This window comes from Equus caballus, chromosome 11 (genome assembly GCF_041296265.1).
Source record: "Equus caballus isolate H_3958 breed thoroughbred chromosome 11, TB-T2T, whole genome shotgun sequence".
NCBI classification, from domain to species: Eukaryota; Metazoa; Chordata; class Mammalia; order Perissodactyla; family Equidae; genus Equus; species Equus caballus.
In genome coordinates, this window is record NC_091694.1 from 35,602,860 (window position 1) to 35,624,449 (window position 21,590).

Genomic DNA, 21,590 nt, shown 5'->3' on the forward strand with positions numbered 1-21,590 from the left:
CATCATTTCAGTGTCAACTCAACTCAGATGTTACCCCCTTAAGAGATTTCTTCCCTGTCTACCTGAGCTCCTCCTTTAAGAAGCTCTTGATCATATTACTCTATTTTTGTCATCTTCATAGCATTTATTCAATGTCTGCCTCACTGCTGTGTTTGCCTACCCTAACACACTTCCTGCCGCTGGAATGAAGCTTCTTACAGCCATGGGTTTTTCTCTCTCTCTCTTACCACTACATCCCTTGCCCCTGGAAAAGTGCTGCCTGTAATAGGTGCTCAGTCAGTACTTGACAATGAGAGTCCCAAAACTTTATCATCTAACCTACTGTGTTTGTTTTTACTATAGTCTTTTACTAGATTTCAGTTTTGTTTTCCTATGTATGGTTTCCATTGTGACAGAGGTCATTGCAAACTACTTGGTCATTAGATCAGCAATTTGACAGTCAAGTGACATTCTCTTTATTCTGGTTCAGTACACTTAACTGTAGCATGAAAAGTTGTCTGTGTACCAAAACATTTGTTTTTCTACCTAAAAATGTAAATCCAATCAACTTACCATTCTAGAGTAGCCTGATAAATTATTGCATTTATTTCTGCTTTCAGTTGGAATTTGTTATTGTGAAAGATACTCCATTCAGAAATTTTTATTAACCTTAGTTTATTGTTTTGCTTGAGGGTTTTAGTCTTTTCTAAAACTGTATAGAGAGTGTTGGGAGGATACACACTGGCATTGTATAATATTTGCCACCTTATTGAATAGTCTTGGTTCATTTGAATGTATTCTGTTTTCCCTGACTACAAAGAATCACAGAGATTAGAAGATTGTTACAGTGTTTCTAATCCTAGGTCACTGATATGTTAGTACTTTTGGTGTAGATACCAAAAATAAACTTTAAGTATCTGATTTTTTTTTTATACTCCTGAAGAATACTTCTTAACCTCTCCATACTTGGTTTTCTTTATTTTTGGGGGGGGGAAGATTAGCCCTGAGCTAACATCTGTGCCCATCTTCCTCTACTTTATATGTGGGACGCCTGCCACAGCATGGCTTGCCAAGCGGTGTCATGTCTGCACCCAGAATCCGAACTGGTGAACTCCAGGCCGCCGAGGTGGAACGTGTGCACTTAACCGCTGCACCACCGGGCTGGCCCCTTGGTTTTCTTTTAAATGATTTTTATACGTTGTTCCCTCTCAGGGCTGAGCATTTTCAGAAAATTGTATTGGCGTGATACATGGACATAATGTTCTAATTTATTATAATAAATACATAAATATATGTCCAGTCCTCACACTATTCTCCTGTCTTGTATGGTCTCTACAGATGTATGGTCTGTTGCTATCTAGACATCAGGCTGACCTGAAGCATTTTACTACTTTTGCATATCATTAGATAGTCAGCATGGTTTTACAGTTAACTTTGTGTAAAGAACTCTGTATTTTTCCACCGTAGAGGATAAAAGTTATAAAAGAAACAGCAGACCACTATTTTCAGTGAACTTATCTTACGGGAAAGATAAGCAAAAATGAGCATTTATGAAGCAACATGAAATGAGTGGTAACTGATCAAGTGTTGCACAAATATACTAGAAAAAAGAACGGAAAGTAATGGTAGGTAATGGTATTTCACATTGATTTTTATTTTACTTCATTGTTTTCCAAATTTTTTATAATGAGACTGCATTACATTTGGATTTAGAACAAAAACGGTTAAGTGTTAGATGTAGCACATGCTGAGTGGACAAAGTATACAGAATATTTAGAGAAGATAAGGCATCAGAGTTGTGTAAGATTAATCGTGGGTAGCTTTCTAGGGAGATCGTCTACTTCGTTATGTGCATTGGTCAATCCTAGTTTGGACCAGGCAGTTCTTTTCCAATGCAGCCTCATTTCCTCCATCTACATACCTTACCTTAACTCATTTGGGTGCTACATAGTGATCTGTAAGAAGTTATCAGGTCTGCCATGCTGGAAATATCAAAAATAGAGAAATGTTATTTGTGCTTTTGCAGGTTGCTTCATGTGCGAAATGGAAACTGCAAATATCATTTGGGTGAAGAAACATTTAAGTTAGCTCAGACCTACATGGATAAACTCTCAAAACATGGCCAGCAAGCAAACAAAGCTGCACTCTATGGAGAACTGTGTGCACTCCTGTTTGCGAAAAGCCACTATGATGAGGTGAGTGTTTTGAGGTGCATTTCATTGTGTCCCGTAATTAACTATAAAATAGGATAAATCATATAATCTCACATTTGTCTTAATAGATGTCATTTTCACATATTAGATTTACTTAAAGCAGTACACATTCGTAAGGGAATATTTAAAATCAGGCAAAAGGAGTATTCTATGAGATGGATTTTATACATATACATGTATGATTTAGGGCCTGTTTTTGTTTCTAATTTGACCAAATGTGTCTCTGCCTGAGTTATTTTGATGGACATGCTCTGTTAAGTTAACCTTTAATAGATGGTTTTTCTTGGATGTGTAGCTCTGGGTGAATTTGCATAACTTGAAGGTGTTCATTTCAATGGGAAGCTAGATTTTATTTATACCTTACTGCATTGTTTTGCTCCTTCCTCTGCCTGATGAAAAAGATAGCAGCTTCCCGCTTGGCTTTATACTGTTAAATTAGTGCTTTGGTGCTGATTAAGACATAATTGAGAAGTGATCTATTTATGTTTAACTCCTTTGCTTGATTGCTTTATTTATGGAAGAATATCATAATTAATTTCATGTTCTCAGATAATTGTCATTTAGCTTTTGTATTTTAAAATTATCCCCATCTTGATTTTTGCCCCATTGCTATCAATACATATGCATATACATACATATATATATATATATATTCATTCCAGGTTTAAAGAAAAATTACAATTAGAAATGGAACTAGAAAATTCTAGAATAATTATGAAGTGATATTGTGCAACCCCAATGCTAGACTCATCCTGCTTTTAGCATATATATAAGAAGGCATCAAACCCATGTGTAAATATCTAAAACCCTTATCAGCATGCCTACAGTTTCTCAGGAGGTTTGTGTATGTTCTGGTTATTTTTGATGCTGAATTCCTGTGTCCGCTAAATTAATTCTGTTGATGGATTGTTTTGCCGCCTGCTGTGTGCAATGACTGTTGTACCACTTATCAACCCAGATGAAAAACATAGCCCCGGGGCTGGCCCCATGGCTGAGTGGTTAAGTTCGTGTGCTCTGATTTGGCCGCCCAGGGTTTCACCTGTTTGGATCCTGGGCGCAAACATGGCACCGCTCATCAGGCCATGTTGAGGCAGCATCCCACATGCCACAACTAGAAGGACCCACAACTAAAAATACACAACTGTACACCGGGGGGCTTTGGGGAGAAAAAGGAAAAATTTTAAAAATCTTAAAAATTAAAAAAAACCCCAGAAAACCGTAGACCCTTTCTATGATTTTCACATACCAAAAACAGCTCCATTCACAGAAGGCCTTTGTTTGGATAGCTAACTTTCCTGGAAATGAGAGTGAGGTAAACAACAGTTTGAGTATTAGAAAAGCCTGTCTTCAAAGTTCTTCAGGTGCCCCACCATCTCTCTATCTCTGTGGAAGAACTCATCTTAGTCACCTCTGGTTCCTCTTCCATCGTTTCTTTTCATACTCCCTTCTGAAACTCTGCTGTCTTCTTTCTGTTACACAGAATGATTCATATCTTGCCATTCTTTACTCCCATACTCGGCTCCAGGCCCCTCTTAATATGTCCAGACCCACCAGTGTCTTCATTGGGACAAAAGTGCCTTTTGCTTACCAGTTTCCACATTCTTTACTAGGCAGTTAGTATTTAGTTGACTAATTTGGATTGGGGATTTATACTGTGCCTTGTTCGTGGCCTTTAAAACTCTCAGCACGTTCATGAGAAATATTTAAGTCTCTAGATATTTCTTGGATAATTGTGATAATTCATTCTTTTAAATATAAATAAATTTGTCCTTGATATTTACAGAAAAGTACACAAATCTTGAGGATATGATTTGATGAATTATAATATTCTGATACTAGAGTAGGCTAGGCTATGCAGAGATAACGTCAACCCCAAAATGGCAGTGACTTGGACCAGTGAAAGTTTATTTCTTGCTTATACTACAACCTGTCTTGGGATGTCTGTGACTGCCTGACATTATGTCTACACTTTGCTCCAAACCTCATATGGTGGAGCCGCCTCTCTAGAACGTTACCAGCCTTGGAGCAGAGGCAGGCACATCTTGGGAAAGGACTGCTCGCTCTTAGAGCTTTGTCCCAGAAATAGCACATTTCACTTCTGTTCATGTTTTAACTGGCTGAAGGAAATCATGTGACCCCTCGTCTTTAATGTGGAAGAGAAGTTTATCCTTCCCCAAGGAAGAGCAGTAAATACTTTAAAGCAATAAAAGTCTACCACAATTCTAAAGATTTTACCTTGTTACTCTGGAATAAAATCAGCTTATCTAGTATCTTACAAACAAACCAGATTTTTTTGGCTTAAATCACATACATTTCATTTTTGCACCAAAATTGCTTCTGAATACCTACATCTTTTAGGTGGAATGGAAGAGAAGGAAGCTTGCAGAGGAAAACAAATGTTTGTTTATTTGTCCTCCTCCCTTTCCTGTGATCCTTCATAATACTGTTTTGTTTCTTTGAAGTAGTTCTTACTATCCAAAGTAATTTGTTTGGATTTTTTTTCTTTCTCCTGCCAAGCACTAGGAGAGGAAGGATATTCTGTGTTTTGTCCCCCACTACATCCCTAGATGCTAGCACATTCCCTGGCACTTAACTTTCTGCACCTCAGTTTCCCGTGATAATACATATCTCATAGGGCTTTTTTTTTTTCCTTCTCCCCAAATCCCCCCAGTACATAGTTGTGTATTTTAGTTGTGGGTCCTTCTAGTTGTGGCATATGGGATGCCGCCTCAGCATGGCCTGACAGGCGGTGCCATGTTCACGCCCAGGGTCCGAACTGGCAAAACCCTGGGCCCCGAAAGCGGAGTGCACGAACCCAATCACTCGGCCACGGTGCCAGCGCCTCTCATAAGGCTTTTGTGTCAATTAAATGTGTTAATGCCCATAAAGTGCTTAGAACAATAGCTGGCACAAAGTAAGATATAAAATGATTAAGATATAAAATAATTGTTATAGTAGAGGAAGCAAAGTACAGGAAGCCTAGTGTGGGGCCAAAACCTGAAAGACAAGCTAGGTGGGTTAATGAGTTGGAGGAAGGAGGAATGTATTCTAGGGCAGAGGGAACAGTATGTGCAAAGACTTCTGGGCAAGAGAGAGCATGCCTCTAATGTCCTGAATATCTTTTACATATTCAAAGAAAAATGTAATAAATTATACTTTCAAGAAAACTTAGCCTTGGAGATAAGTTGTAGTGTAAATATTTTGCATGTATTCTTATTCAGGTACTTGAAAGCTTGCAGGAAAAATTCACAATCATTTCATTTCATTAAGTACTGTCAATTTGATTTATCGTTTTTGCTCTTCTATAAATATTTTTTTAGGCATACAAATGGTGCATTGAGGCAATGAAAGAAATTACAGCAGGCTTACCAGTCAAAGTTGTGGTGGATGTTTTAAGACAAGCTTCTAAGGTGAATATAATGTTAAAATTATTAAGTGAATTATAGAAGTTAGCAAGCTTTAAATTTAACTTAGTTAACCTCTTATTTAACAAATTAGGTATTGTATACTCCATGAATTAACAAGGTCTGTCTATGCTCGGTTTTAGAAATCTGTAGACTTTAGCTAATTTTCCTATACCCAGAAAACCTGTGAAAACATTCACTTTGATAATTCAGCTCACTGAAGTACAGATAGAAGTAGTATTTTGGATTTTGGTGCTATTCTGGCTTGAATTTGTTTTTCTTAAACCTTTACAGTAACCTGAATCCCTTATGCAACAGTTGTAGAGGATTTGGTCAATTTTCTCCTAATGGATGGTCTGGGATTCAATCTTTTAGCCGTGGTATTGCAGTCTCACAGTATGACAGCTTTCTGTACTTGACCTGCTAGGCAATACTTACTTGATTTTTCCTCTGGTTTCTTCTTATTCTGTAAATAAATGCATTAACTCTTTGAGGTCATTTAATAATATTTAAAAATTTCTGCTCTGGTATCACTGAGGCTTTAAAACATTTATGTACTTTTCAGATATGCTCTTTCTGACCAGAGATTTTTCAATTTTGGGTATTCTGTTTTGGTTGGTTTTATTTATGGAAATTTCAATTAGATGAAAGATTCTAAACTTACAGATTTAGAAGAGTCTAAGGTTTCTGTGAAATTTATTAAATAAGGCATTTTAGAACAAGTAAGTATTCAGGTTATCAGAGCTAGAAGAGAGATATTAATATGTTTTTAATTAAGTTAAAACACTGGATATACATTTAATATGAAGATAGCTTAATGTATGTTCAAGATTTATATTTCTGTATTCAGTGATAGAGCTTAAAAACTACTGTCTAGTCTTATGAATCAAAATATTTTCAGAAATAGGAAAACTTGAAATTCAGTGTTTTTCAAAATTATTAGATGAAAACTGCAAGATAGTTGTTAGTCATTCTAGAACTGGGATATAAATAAGTATCTTAGAAGATAATATGGTGAACTCTCCAACTGTTTTATTTTAATAATATGGAAGGATGGGAATATACCAGCTTCATAAGGTGACTTTGTTATAGCAGATTTGTATTGGGCATGACTATCAATTTTAAATTTTAAAATTTCCCAGGATACATACACATCTGTTTATAATAGAATTTTCAAGTATTTGGAAGGAAAGAAATGAGAAATGTTTGAAGATGCTTTTTTTCTTTTTGACCATTATAGTCTGAATAGATAAACTATACTTATTTTAGCACACTAATTAACTGTTTGAGGGTTTTTTAACAATTTTTCACTTTATCTGTAGGCTTGTGTTGTAAAACGTGAATTTAAGAAGGCAGAACAGTTAATTAAACATGCAGTGTATTTGGCACGGTAGGTGATTATTATTAAAAATAGCATTTCAAGTTGTCTCTCTCTACTTTATATCCTAATAGTTTTGTATCTTTTTGTAGAGATCATTTTGGATCCAAACACCCAAAATATTCTGATACACTGCTAGATTATGGGTTCTACTTACTCAATGTAGACAATATCTGTCAGTCTGTTGCAATTTATCAGGTATGTTTGTAGTTAGACTTTTTTTTCTCTCAACCTAAATTGACTTACTGACCTGTATTTGTGTGGTGTGTATAACCCATCCTCTAAAAATAATTCTTTCTTAGCCCCTCCTCACATATGGCACACCGTTATATTACTAAATAATACCTAGAAGATTTAAAAGTTAATGTTTTAGGAATTAAAGAGCATCATCCAGGAGAAGAGTTATTGAGTTGTAGACCCAAATTTAACAGTACTTTTCCATTTTTGATTTGTTCAGGTGATGGCTTGTCTTTGTTGTTGATTTAGCAGAAGTCATTATAGCTGCCTTTGTATAGCAAGGAGAGTTGGTAGCAATTATTTTAAGCCTATCATAGTCATTCTCTGGTGAATGGAATGTTATGGCTTTGCTCTGGACAAGGTGTCCTTCACTTTATAGCTCACTTCTGAAGAAGGACCTAGAGAGGACACTGATGTGATTCCCAAGACATATGAATGATTTTATTGTTAGACCATTGCCTTTTAAGTCAAACTCAATCTTCAGAAAATCAGCCTTACAGGTGACTCTTACGTTCTATTATGATTTAAATACAGCAGGACTTTTCTTCCTTCAAAACTGATGGGATTGAGTATATAGAATATATATTTAAGTTAGTAGGATGCTTAATTTAACTGGGTAGTGTTTTCTAAGGATTTACAGTATTATCAATTATTTTCATGACTTTTTCAGGCAGCCCTTGACATTCGGCAGTCAGTATTTGGTGGCAAAAATATCCATGTAGCAACAGCTCATGAAGACTTGGCTTATTCCTCTTACGTTCACCAGTATAGCTCTGGGAAATTTGACAATGCACTGTAAGTTGCACATTCCTTTTCAGTGAGGGATTAAATGCTGTTGTTGTTGTTTTGCTTTGTTTCTCCCATTACAATAATATTTAATATACATTATGAATTAAATTTGTCTTCCTAGAGCTTTAACAAGGTTCCCAAAATGTTCTTGAATTTATAAAATCATACCAATTTATAAGCCATTCATTTAGGTCTTATATGGTTTAATATTAAAACTTGTATATCTTCATATAGAATATGATTTATCTTTTGAATATTTCCTTCAGTAATTTTTCTTTGAGTAATATAGTAGACTCTGGCTAATTGGCAGGCTTAACCTAAAAACCTCTTGCTCACAACACACAGAAATACTGAATAAAATATAACAACCATCTCTTTTTGTTTGTTTCTTTTTTGTTTTTGTTTTAAAGATTTTATTTTTCTTTTTTCTCCCCAAAGCCCCCTGGTACACAGTTGTATATATTTTTAGTTGTGGGTCTTTCTAGTTGTGGCATGTGGGATGCCGCCTCAGCATGGCCTGATGAGTGGTGCCGTGTCTGTGCCCAGGATCCGAACCAGTGAAACCCTGGGCCGCTGCAGCGGAGCTCACGAACTTAACCACTTGGCTACAGGGTGGGCCCTCTTTTTTGTTTTTTTGCTGAGGAAGATTCGCCCTGAGCTAACATCTCAGCTAGTATTCCTCTATTTTGTATGTGGCTCGCCATCAACAACATGGCCACTGACAAGTGGTATAGGTCTGCACCCAGGAACAAACCCGGGCCACCAAAGTGGAGCATGCCAAACTTAACCACTTAGACCATGGGGCTGGCCCCACAACCGTCTTTTTAAAATGCATAACTGAGCTTGCAGGAGAGAGAGGAAATCCCCTAAGGCCAATAATAGACTAAAATCCAAAAGAATAGGCATGACTGATAGTATAATTGCCCTTCAGTGATAGGAAAGCTTAGAATTTTCTGTAACTTTGGTTGAACAACAATCCTGGGTTTAAGAGACAAGACATTTAGCCCACAGGAAGCTGTGAATTAGAATTGAAACCCTCCCATGAAGCCAAGATCAAGGCTACACCCTCAGGGAAAAGGGTAGACTAGGGAAAAAAATCTGCCCACTGGCAAGAGATATGACAAAGAAATTTATCTGTCTCAGGTTGGGCTCTCAGTTGAACTAAAAAGGAGCCTCAGAGGGAAATTTATAATGACAGACTTGGCACCACCCCTGTGTTTGGGCATCTTAAATGCAGGAACCCCCAAACTGAGAAAAACATTAAAAAGCAGTTTGGTACTGCTAGTTCTCCTGGCATGCCTTTCAGGGGAAATGCAAAACTCTGGGAATAATTAACCCTCAACACAAACCACACAAAATTCCCATAGGTCTAGCTCTACCTGAGATGAACTCACCATAAAAAAATTTAAAAATAAGAAAGGAAACATTTCTCTATGAATGAGAGTCAGCAGACATAATGAACAAGGTTAGAACCCTAAGAATGGTAGTTAACAGAACTTTTTGGTTGATGCTATAAAATAAATATATTCTTAAATAATTAAAGATATAAAATGACATTGGCACACCATGGCCTACAGGCAAAATAAAGTTTTATTGGAACATAGCAATGCTCATTCGCTCATGTGTTGTCTGTGGCTGCTTTCATGCTACAACAGGAGAGTTGAGTAGTTGGGATAGATTGTGTGGCCCACACAACTGAAAGTATTTACTGTCGGGCCTTTACAGAAAAAAATTGCTGACTCTGATATAAAAGGAGGAATGAGTAATGTTTTAGAGGGAAAATAAAGGAAAAAAGGCAGATTTAAAAATAAAACAACTGATACATGCTACAACATGGATAAACTTTGAAAACGTTATGCTAAGTGAAAGAAGTCAGTTAGAAAGGACCACATAGTATATGATTCCATTTATAAGAAATCTCCAGAATAGGCAAATCCAGAGACAGAAAGTAAATTGGTGGTTTCCTAGGGCTGGGTGGATGGAGCAGGGGTTAGAGGATAGGATTTCTTTTGGGCGTGATCAAAGTATTTTGAAATTGATTGCAGTGATGGGTGCATAACTGAATATGCTAAAAATCGTTGAATGTACACTTTAAATGGATGAATTGTGTGGTATGAATAATATCTGAAGAGATGTTATAAAAAATAAAATAATAGCTAGAATTGGAAAGTAGTCATTTACATTAAGACTCAGTAGACAAGTTAAACAGCAGATTAGACACAACTAAAGAGATAGTTAGTGAATTGGAAGACAGATCGGAGAAAATTAATGATTACCTGGAAGATGGGAATAGAAGGCTTGGGGTTGTTTGAGAGGAACTGGAAGATAAAATAGACAAATTGCTTACCTTCTCTTTGGTCAGATGGGCTGTAAACAAATAACCAAACATGTCAGGTGAGAATACGTGCTGTGAAGAGTAACAACATAAGCTAAGGGTTTAGAGAGTGATGATAGAGTTTTAGGGACTTTTCTATAGGCTCATCTGGAAAGGCTTTTCAATAGGGAATGAGCCATGTGGATACTCAGGGGAAGAGCTTTCCAGAGAGACGATAAAGCAGGAGTCCTAGAAACCTGCTTTGCAGGGTCAGAAAACTGCTAGGCCTGTGTGGCTGGAAAGGAAAGAAGGGGTTGGTTCCAACAGTGGTAGGAGATGACATCAGAGATGTAGCCCAGTGAGAGATCATGTTGAGCCTTATAAGCTGTAAAAACAGCTTCACAGTTTATTCTAAAATGGGAATCCATTGGATGTTAAAAGTTTGGTCCACAACAAATTGGAAATTTAAAACAAAAACTGATCCTTTATTTACCCCAGATAGTTTTAGAAATTCTATCGGTATTAAATAATAAGTTGTGATTTGTTTTAAATACTTAGATCCTTTATAACTACAAAGAAATGCCAGAACATATCTATCTGTATTGCAGATTTCATGCAGAAAGAGCTATTGGTATCATTACCCACATCCTACCTGAAGATCATCTTCTTTTGGCTTCTTCAAAGAGGGTGAAAGGTACCCTTTGTAATCTAGTCTTTATATATATATATATATATATTAGATTTCTTCAGCTGTCACTTGTACTAGTTGTGTAGTCTCTGGTATTTTTAAATTGATGATATATGGTATAAAATAGGGGTATTTGTTTATTTCCTTGGGAGTAATAGCATAGGACTAGACTGTATCTACATATTACTAAGATAACTAATTTACTGGTTTAAAGTATTTACCTGCAGCTCCACTTAAGAATTTCCAGTGGTTCATAATAAAAGGTTGTTTGCTTCTCTCGTGTAATGTTAATAAATCATATCTCTTTCTTTCTGTCTGTCTATCTCTGTCTTCCTTCCTTTTCTTTCGAAAGGAGGATGGAAGAATATCACAGATGATTCTTTTTGCACAATAACAGGGTAGCAAGCTGAAGATGGGTTTTTCACATACCTTCAGCTTTATAGTGCAGAATTCTGAAACTCGGCTTCTTATCAGGTTACCCTTAATGTCGCAAAGCTTTTACCAAATACCCTTTTCTTATTTTAACTTTTATTCTAATCACTACTAAGACCCCTTTATTTAAGGCGTTTATTTTGCTAACATTGCTTGGGTCACCCATATGGTAATTCCATGAATGTTGGATAAGTTTTACCTTAATTCTGGAATGGGTTTTTTTCACCCTCCCTTTAGGTTTGCATTTTTAAAGTTACACTAGTAATACATAATGAATGTCAAAAATTAAAAGTTAGGAAAGAGAAAAAAATAAATTCTCACCTCAAATCCCACCAATCCAGAATCAACGTTTTGATGAATATTTCTTTTAGACTTTTCTTTCTTCAAACAATGAAATGAATGAGTGTATTTTTCTAGTTTTAAAATCTTTTTTCGCTTGATATATTATGAACGTTTTTCCATTTCAATACATGTAAGTATATGTCCCTTTTTTCCCTAATGTTTTTAACTTCACCTCTGTTTTGGGGCTGATAGTGTTTTTAACCTTTTGTTGTTTTAAAATGCCGCAGTGAACTAAAATAAAATCTCTTTTACTTGTGTGCACATGGGCAGTTTTCCTAGAAATAAAATCACCTGGTAAAAGAATACAGTCATGTGCTGTGTAATGACATTTTGAATATATGATGGTGGTCCCATAAGATTCGTACCATATAGTCTAGGTGTGTAGTAGGCTATACCGTCTAGGTTTGTGTGAGTATACTCTGATATTTGCACATCAAAATTGCGTCACAATGTGTTTCTCAGAACATGTCCCTCTCGTTAAGCAATGCATGACTGTGTATTTTTAAGACTTTAAATCGAATTTGAAAGTCTTGAATGTGACTTTGAAATTGAACTGTCTTCTGGCCTGGTTTGGTTGGTTAAGTGAGTAGGAGGAAACCAGTTCTTTTAGTTGTATTTGGTTAAAGGTTATATTTTATAAAGTATGATTTCAGAATTTTCAACAATGCTTAGGTACTCCTTGACATAGTTTAGTAACTTAAAAAATTTGTCTTCTCCTTCTTTTCTTTCTTTCATTTGTTTTTAAAAAAGAAATTTACATCAGCAAAGTATAATAGTCTAGTAAAATAGAATTTCTGCAAAATAATTTGATGTATACCATTTTTTTCTTAAATTTGAAATTCTTTACACTATGCAAAATAGAATGACCCCCAAAAGTGTATTTTTTTCATTAAAGTAGAATACTTATCTTTACCAGTTCTAAACCATAACCACATATAAATATGTATAACAGACATTTATATAGTCTAATTTTAAATTATATTCTCTAGTCAGTTTTGATAGATGGCTTGGAAGTATGCTAATTTTATTGCTTTCTTATTCAGCACTTATTTTAGAGGAGATTGCAATTGACTGTCATAATAAAGAAACTGAACAGAGGCTGCTTCAAGAAGCTCATGATTTGCACCTGTCTTCACTCCAACTAGCTAAAAAAGCTTTTGGGGAATTTAATGTACAGACTGCAAAACACTATGGAAACCTTGGAAGACTTTATCAGTCAATGAGAAAATTTAAGGTAGAAGCATGTTTTACTGTATTTTTCTCTTTCTAAATAATCTTAGATAATAAAGTACAATCTTAAATAATAAATCTTAAATAATACATCTTTAGTAATCTTAAATAATAAAGTATGTATTTATTATACTCCTACCTTATTCCACCAAAGAATTGAAAAATAGCTAATATAAAACAACATAGGCAAAATATAAATAAAATTCAAAAATTCAGACCTTGAAAAAATAAGAAATGTCTCAAACCATAAAGTCTAATGAAGTTATTATAGGTAGACTTAAAACATAGCTTTTAGCTGGATTAATTACAGAGCTTAGTAGAATGCCTATCATATAGTAGGTATACAAGGAATGTCAAATATTTTGAGTATTACTCATTGTAGCTATAAAAATTTACTGAGTTTAGTTCCCTTTTTGAATTTTGGGTTACAAATTCTTAATATTGTCTGTTTTAGGGTTGCAATAAGGAAAGGGTGAGAGTCACTGCCTAAGACATTAATTTTTACCTGAAAATCAATCTGCATATCCCTCAATTAACCTGAGTTTAGTTTGTTGGAATAAACATTGTCAAAACTCAAAAAAATGAAATGGTACTCCTATGTAATTAACATACTATAGTATGAAGCTTCTTAACAGCGTTCAATTAAATTTTGGAGTTTGTTAACTGAAAAGCTAGTTTTCATTTTAGAATGTTTTAATGTTAATTTCATTTCTTCTAACAATTTTTTGTTACCAGGAGAAGTTTTCTCTTCTCATTTTTGGTATAGGACGCTATTACCAACGTCAGCTTATGTGCATAGCTTCCGAAAACCAGTAATGCTTCTCATAGGCAACTTTTGGAATAACATATTAAGTTCTCAGATCTGATAACCTTACGTCATCCATAAGATGTCTCTGGCATTTAGAAGAATCTTGCTCATTGGGTAAGAATTGTTGACATAAGGAAAAGTATGAACTGATGGTTACTGTAGCTTAATTATTTTTCAGGAAGCTGAAGAAATGCACATCAAAGCAATTCAGATTAAAGAGCAACTTCTTGGTCAAGAAGATTATGAAGTAGCACTTTCAGTGGGACATCTAGCTTCTTTATATAATTATGACATGAATCAGTATGAAAATGCTGAGAAACTTTATTTGCGATCTATAGCAATTGGTATGTTATTTTAAGATTTTCTTAGTCAATTGATTAGAGGTCAACACATCTTAGATGTTATACAAGGGAAATGTTATTACTAAGTCTTAAATGAGTTAATTGCTACTAAGGATATCCAGGAACCACCCAGAATTCATCTGGAACATCTTACGAAAGATGATTTATTGATATTAAAGCCAGTGGTAAGAAGGATGAAAGTAGTGTGTCAAATTAGGCAAAAGTAGTTATTGTAAACTATTTGTGTAACTACTACACCCATTCTCCTCTCCCTCCCTTTGCTGACTTTAACATCATAGGTCAGGTTTACCTGTTTTCAAACTTGATATTAAATGGAATCGTACAATGTATGTTTTATATGTCTGGTTTCTTTTGGTGAACATCAGTTGTGAAATCCATGTGTGGTGTTACATATCGCAGTTGCTTGCTAATTTCTGGTGCTATATAATATTTTATTGGATTAGTATATCATTATTTATCTGTTCTATTAGTGGATATTCAAAATAGTTGGATTGATTCCAGTTCAGGTCTATTACAAAATAAGGTACTGTAGTCATCATCTAATATTGACTCTTCCCCATTTGGGGCCAGCCTGGTGGTGTAGTGGTTAAGTTCTCACGCTTCACTTTGGCGGCTTGGGGTTCACAGGTTTGGGTCCTGGGCACTGACCTACATACCACTTATCAAGCCTGGGCAGCATCCCACAGACAAAATGCAGGAAGATTAGCATAGATATTAGCTCAGGGACAATCTTCCTGACCAACAAAACAAAACAAAACATAAAACACACCCCGAAAGCCTTTTCCCTATTTTTATAATGAATTGTCCATTGTTTCCTTATTGTTTTATAGATGTTCTTTGTATACTATCGATATAACAAGTCTTTTATTGGTTATATGTGTTGCAGATAACTCTCACTCTACTATTCATTTCTTTTCTTTTTCTTTTTTTTTTTTTTGAGTAAGATTAGCCCTGATCTAACATCTGCCGCCAATCCTCCTCTTTTTGCTGAGGAAGACTGGCCCTGAGCTAACATCTGTGCCCATCTTCCTCTACTTTATATGTGGGACACCTGCCACAGCATGGCGTGCCAAGCGGTGCCATGTCCGCACCTGGGATCCGTACCGGTGACGCCCAGGCCGCTGAAGCAGAACATGCGCACTTAACCACTGTGCCACTTGGCCAGACCCTACTATTCATTTCTTAATGGTGCCTTTCAGAGAACAGAAGTTAATAATTTTAATGTAATCAAATATATTTGTTTTTTATTTTATGGTTAGCATTTTTTGTATTCTGTTTAAGAACTCTTTTCCTACCCTAAACTCATATTCTTTTAGAAGATTACCTTCTGGAAACTGTTTTACCCTTCACAACTTGAGCTACAAACCTGAAATTGATTTTTTGTTTATGGTGTGAGATAGGGAACGATTTTCTTTTTCTATATGAGTATACAGTTGACCTAGGACCATTTTTTCAAAACGTTCTTTCCTCTCTGCTCTGCTACCTTTGTCAGAAATCATGTATCCGTGTATATGTGGATTCCCCGTTATCCATGATATTTTGACTTAATCCTAAAATAAAGATAAGTTTTAGATTGTTAACCCACAGTACTACGAAGAAAACCTGTGCTATGTAGAGTTCAGTCTTTGTTTACAGTTTTCTTTGTCTTTAGCCTGAAGGTATATACTCAGAACACTGTGTTTGAAATTTACTTGGGTTATTTACTCTCATCTCCCCTTCCCATCAGTGTAGTTATTCCTTTGCAAGATAATTAGGTTTATTTGTTTATGTTTGTATGACGTTCCCCCCATCTTTGTTAATTTTTTCTCAGTATGTAAAATATTACTGTTCTAAATGTCAGAACTATTTAGGAAGGTATGCTCACAGCTGTGATTTCCCCTAATTTCTTCTACTCACTTCCCACCCACCCCCAAGGGTAACTAATCTCAATAGTTTCTCATTTTATCGTTTCTGTGTATCTTTTTGCACAAATGTTCAAGATACATAAATATTTTATTTTCCCTTTCTTATATAAAAGATAGCATACTATAGGTACTTTTTGTACTTTGCTTTTTTTTTTTTTTTAACTAAACATACCATGTAAATCACTGTGTTGGTTCATAGAGAGCTGAGAGCTTCCTCCTCTGTGTACAGCTCTATGGTATGCCATTGAGAGTGTGAACCATGTTAGACTGAACCATTCCCCTCTACTTTAATTTGTTTCTCGTGTTTTCCAGTTACAAACAGTGCTACAGTGGATAGCCTTGTGCATATGTTTTTTCTGTCGTTGTTGATGCTGTCATTCTCCTTTACTTTCACATCTCTGCAAATCAGTCCCTTAAATCTGTGAAACATTATAATTTTATTCCAGTGAGGCCAACTGCTTTAGACAAGAGAAAATTTTTGTTTAAGGCTTGGAGATAGCTTATAAGTAGGACTGGGTTGGAGAGTTCTGATACAAGAATTAAATCTCTTTCTTTAAAGGGAATGAAACCAAGCCACCCTATTTAAAGAACTGAACCTGTGTTGTCTTATAGAAATCGTTTGTTGTTTCATTATTTGAGCTTGTTTTCTTTCTTTTTCTTTTTTTTTTTATTTTCAGGGAAGAAACTTTTTGGTGAAGGCTACAGTGGACTAGAATATGATTACCGAGGTCTCATTAAACTTTACAACTCCATTGGAAACTATGAGAAAGTGTTCGAATATCACAATGTTCTGTCTAACTGGAACCGGTTGCGAGATCGGCAGTATTCAGTGACCGATGCTCTTGAAGACGTCAACACCAGCCCCCAGTCCACTGAAGAAGTGGTGCAGTCCTTCCTCATTTCTCAGAATGTCGAGGGACCCAGCTGCTGAGGGAGGACCTCAGTTAACTAATTTACCTTTTCCCAGATTCCAGGGAATTCATACTGTGAAATCAAAACCATGTTGTTTTTTGGGGGCTGGAATTTGCATTGAAACACTGGTCCAGTCCATTGACCCTATTTGGGTGATCCCTATCTTGCAGAGTGTCTGTAGGAATAAGCATATATTCAGTTATATTCAGCATGTACCCGCATGTTTAAGTAGTCTGGCCCATATTTTCAACCTAGTAGAACAAACTCCAGGAAATCTTTCTTTTTTTTCTTTTTAAAAAATAATTCATTTTGCAGAAAGCCCGAAGGAAAAAGAACCCCTAAATAAAACTATTTGAGTTTAAAAGAGTTGCATTCTTATTATGTAAGGATGATTTTAACAACTTTTTAACATATAATTCTTCCTTGTGAAGGTATTCAATACTGTATTGTAGAGAAATTTTATGGGGAAAATCTTTATATGCAGTATGGAAAAGTTAACACAAGTACTAGTAGAAGAGGGACATCCTGACTTAGGTTTGGCTCCCTTCCCCAGAGAAGTGATGCAAGCACGCCAGAGCTCTGTTACGGGGAAGGACTGCCAGACTCATCTGAACTGGACCAGTGTTGATCTGTAAGTAATAGAAAAGCTGGTAGACCAGCAATTTTAACTCTTTGGTTGTTTTGGGTTTTTTTTTTTGCGGGGGGGGGGGGGGGTTTGGTACAACAATGCAAGATGCTCTGATAGCATTTGCTAACAGGACCAGGAAGATCTAAAAAGGACCAGCCTAATGTAGAAAGGGGTTATTTGGACCAGAGGCTTTAGATTATTATTTTAGCCCCAGAATATACTTTTATCAGTAGAATGATTTCATTTAGATGTATAATGAAAAGTGATAATGTAAAAATTATATTCATGTCATAGACACCAAACTAGAGAAATCTGGCAATTTCAGTGGCATATCTTTAGTCAAGGGACACAGATGGCAATGCCATAAGCAAGTCTATAAATATCTGCTGCTGCTGTCCCCCTTGTTTTAAATGTTACCCTAATAATCAACGCGATTAACAAATGCATTAGCTAAGAGTCGTGAAATAGCTCATGTCTGGATGGGAATTTTAGGTTACTATATGTTTTTGTGGGGATTAATGGAAAAATGAATGCCCAAAAATAAGCAAGTCTTCTTAGAAATCCTTCATTTTTATGGTAAATAATAGTATAACTACATCATTTTATTTCAAATTCAAGAGTCAGATGGGAAAGATCCCCGAATGATGGATCTATTTCACTGAGTTGTCTTTCTGTTCATTGGGTTTTTATTTTTTATTTTTTTTTAAGCCAGTCAGGTTATTTAATGTTGAGGTAATATTCAAATTTGAGAAGTTGTGACATGTAGCAATCCAAGAAAACAGAAAGGTCTTTTGCTGTTACCTCAATTCTTATTATAGTGGCCTATTTGGTGCCTCTGTAGTTAAGAATCAGGGTTTCCCCCCCTATTTTCAGGGGTCCATGACTTGGCTGTTAGAGGTGTCGCTCCTGGCTGATGCTTGGAGTAGTCTGTGGGTGAGTGGATGTGTGTTGAATTTTGGTTTTCTTTTAACATGCGCATTGGGGGGGGAGGGGGAAAAGAATCTAAACTGTCTGCCACATTGAATACAGAAAAATTAATTGGAGATTTCAGATAAATTTGATTTTAATCACTTTTTTGAACTTCCCAAATATAACCTTGTTTAAGATTGTTATTTGCAGTCTTGTTAGTTATGAGCCAGTGTTTTTAAGTTCCCAGGAAGGGATTGACTGGGGGAGGTACCCAAAAAGATGAAGCAAGCCCAGATCCTAAGATTATAACTTTGTGTTCTCGAAACCTGGGTTTATTCCTCAAATTGAATTATTCTCTTTTTAATTTTGAAAAGAGTACATTTGCGCAACTGCACCTCCCCCTCCCAGATAATTGTAATCTAATGCCAAGAGGCACCTCTTTATTTAATTACCAAATAGTCTGTGTGACCAAGGACTAACATTTTTAAGTTACTCAGCTCTATCCTCGTGGGCCTATATATTTAATACCTCCAAAGATATTTTCAGGATAGGCTTTGTATACTTTTGTTGGTTATTTAGAGTCCTGTGGTATGTTTGTGGTACAGGAATGTCATGGTAAATTGTTTTTCAATAAATATTTTGAAACTTATGTTTTCATATGAAGTTTTTTTCTTTTAAGCAATCTGTATTTTTTAGTTTTGTGCACATTTAGTGTTTCCTAGGATAAAATCAAGCAAATGACTCAAGGCCTCATCCTCTCTAATGCAGTTTGAACTCAGTTTAGCTCACATTCAGTGATGGAGCAACATGATACTGAGAAGCCTAGGATCACAGGGTGAAACGTTAAGTGGCAGCCAGTTTTTCTAAAAAAACATCCTTATAGGTAGTTTTCCTCTTATTACCACTGCTTTAATGTAGTTTTCTGTAAATCCATACACTTTGATTTAATGCAAACACTCTGGGTTGAGAAGAGATTGCCAGTTTCTGTTAGTGATGTAACTTAATGTGCTCTTATTTCTGATTCTAATGAAGACTAAGACCCTAATAATTTTGAGTATGGGATTTACCCTTTTAGTAGGGATGTTTAGGGTAAGTTAGAGAGGTGAATGTCACCATGATTTATGGGATTAAACAAGAACTCAAAGGAAGAAAAGAATAAAATTTACCTCACGATAACCAATAGCTTGCACAAACTTTTCATATATTGTTGGGATTGTGTTTAAGGAAGCCTAGACCAACTTAAAGATTTTTCCGGAAGTTCAGTAAAGTAATGTTAAATAAGGGGCCTTTGGTCTCATCCTTCCCTGACTTTCATTTCTTCTCTCTTACCCAGTCTTTTTCCTAAAGTTTGGTGCTACTCAAGTTGGTGCATCAGGGAGCTCAGACACTTAACGTGCCACACGAGTGGTCAGTCCCTCCTGCATTCAGTTTAATAGAGCTGATTGGGGTTTTTAGACCATAATTTTTATGGGTCCCCAAAGCTGACTTTGCCCAAAGCATTAGGACCCTTATTACCCTCAAAGCTCTGTCTCTGCTTGATGAGAAGTGAACTCACCTTTGCTTTGTGCTAACGCCCGCGTGGGTACGCTTTCATTGGTGAAAATAAAAGATTTGACAAAGACCTTTGTTCCTAGCCTGTTTGGGACGAGTTCATAATATTGTGAAACTTAACTACAGAGGCTGGAATCTTAGAAATGAGGGAGTGCCGTTTGGCTGCTCGTTGTAGTGCAAACACAGTGCCGAGCAGTAAACCCACTCCTCGAACCCAGTGGAAGGTCTTGGCCGTACTCTACACAGCGAATGTGTGGCTTGCTAAGTAGCAGGTATTGTTAACTGCCGCTCGGTTTTTATATTTTCCCCCGAGTTTGTAGCCTTGCTGCTTTCAAACTCTTCTTTTTCTGAATGGCAAAGTTACTACTGGAAAAATACTTATTTATACGTACAAACTTTTTTAAGGGTTTTATTTTTGCTTTAAAACTTAATGTATGTATTTCACCTCTTGGCACTGAAGCACCTCAGTTCTTGCTAGGAAGTTCTTTTTTTTAAATCTGACATTTGGATTAATCTCCAGCTTGAACCCTAGTAGTTGTATTGTCCACAAATCTCAGGAATGTTTTAGGCAGAAAACTGGTTTTACCCTGTTGGTGAGCTGAAGAAGTGTGCTTTAGGATTTATTAAATAAAACTGTTCTTTAATTGCAATCCTAGGTATCTATAGCATGAGTGGCCTTAGTGAGTTTGTTGAAGTGCACATTTTTTTCAAAAGTAAAATTTAATATTAAAAATATATGATATATATAGATATCTAGAAACCTTGGTTTGTGGTGCACAAGTTAAGTGTTGGATCACTAAATAACTGTTGCAGGTACCATTTGTGTAACATGACTCATTTCTATATACTCCTTTTATGGGAAGCTATGTTGCCATGGTAACTAAAACTTTTCAATTTAGTTCTACTTTTATGATGTGAATGAATGCTACATTTTATTAAATATTACCAAGTCAGTACTATTTTTGTACTTTATTAAGCAACAGGGGATTTTAGTTTAATAGACTCAGAAAGCTCTTAATGAAACACTTAAAAGCAAATCACTAACAATTCTTTACATGAAAATCCCCACTAATAGTGCCACAGTAATTTCTATAGAAATATCTAAGATCATTGATAGATTTTTTAAGACAATTCTTCATTGTGTCACAATGACCTTTCATATCATCCTTATCACAAACTTGTAGTGCCCACCATTGTTTGTAACCGTTAAACCATACTAAGTATGTTTGTAACCAGCATTGTGATATATTCTGTACTTGTATTGCTAAAAATGAATTGTTGACCTAATAAATATAGTGTTCCTGCACTCAGAGTGTATGTTTCCAATTTAGTTGTGATCACTTTTGATTGGGATTTGGGATTATTTGAACATCACAGACTGTTTTTATTAGAGAAGAGTGTGAGAGAAACTCTTGGAACTAGAACAAAAGTGCTCTTGTTCAAGAAGAGCAAGATGTGGAGGAGGCGCATGGTAGCAGCTTCTGGAGATGGCGCTCATGAAAGTGCTTTG

The 21,590-nt window shown here is 35.8% G+C and overlaps 1 protein-coding gene across 1 annotated transcript in view; it reads left to right on the forward strand.

Moving 5' to 3' along the window:
• Nucleotides 1-21,386, forward strand: part of APPBP2 (amyloid beta precursor protein binding protein 2) — a 57,983-nt gene extending 36,597 nt beyond the window's left edge. Inside the window, exons 5-13 of the mRNA XM_001918294.6 lie at nt 2,006-2,174; nt 5,513-5,602; nt 6,919-6,986; nt 7,067-7,172; nt 7,882-8,006; nt 10,923-11,008; nt 12,820-13,010; nt 13,993-14,158; nt 16,758-21,386. Coding sequence (XP_001918329.1) covers nt 2,006-2,174; nt 5,513-5,602; nt 6,919-6,986; nt 7,067-7,172; nt 7,882-8,006; nt 10,923-11,008; nt 12,820-13,010; nt 13,993-14,158; nt 16,758-17,011 — 1,255 coding nt within the window. The 3' untranslated portion in view covers nt 17,012-21,386. The remainder of the gene's footprint in view (nt 1-2,005; nt 2,175-5,512; nt 5,603-6,918; nt 6,987-7,066; nt 7,173-7,881; nt 8,007-10,922; nt 11,009-12,819; nt 13,011-13,992; nt 14,159-16,757) is intronic.
• Nucleotides 21,387-21,590: the final 204 nt, after the last annotated feature.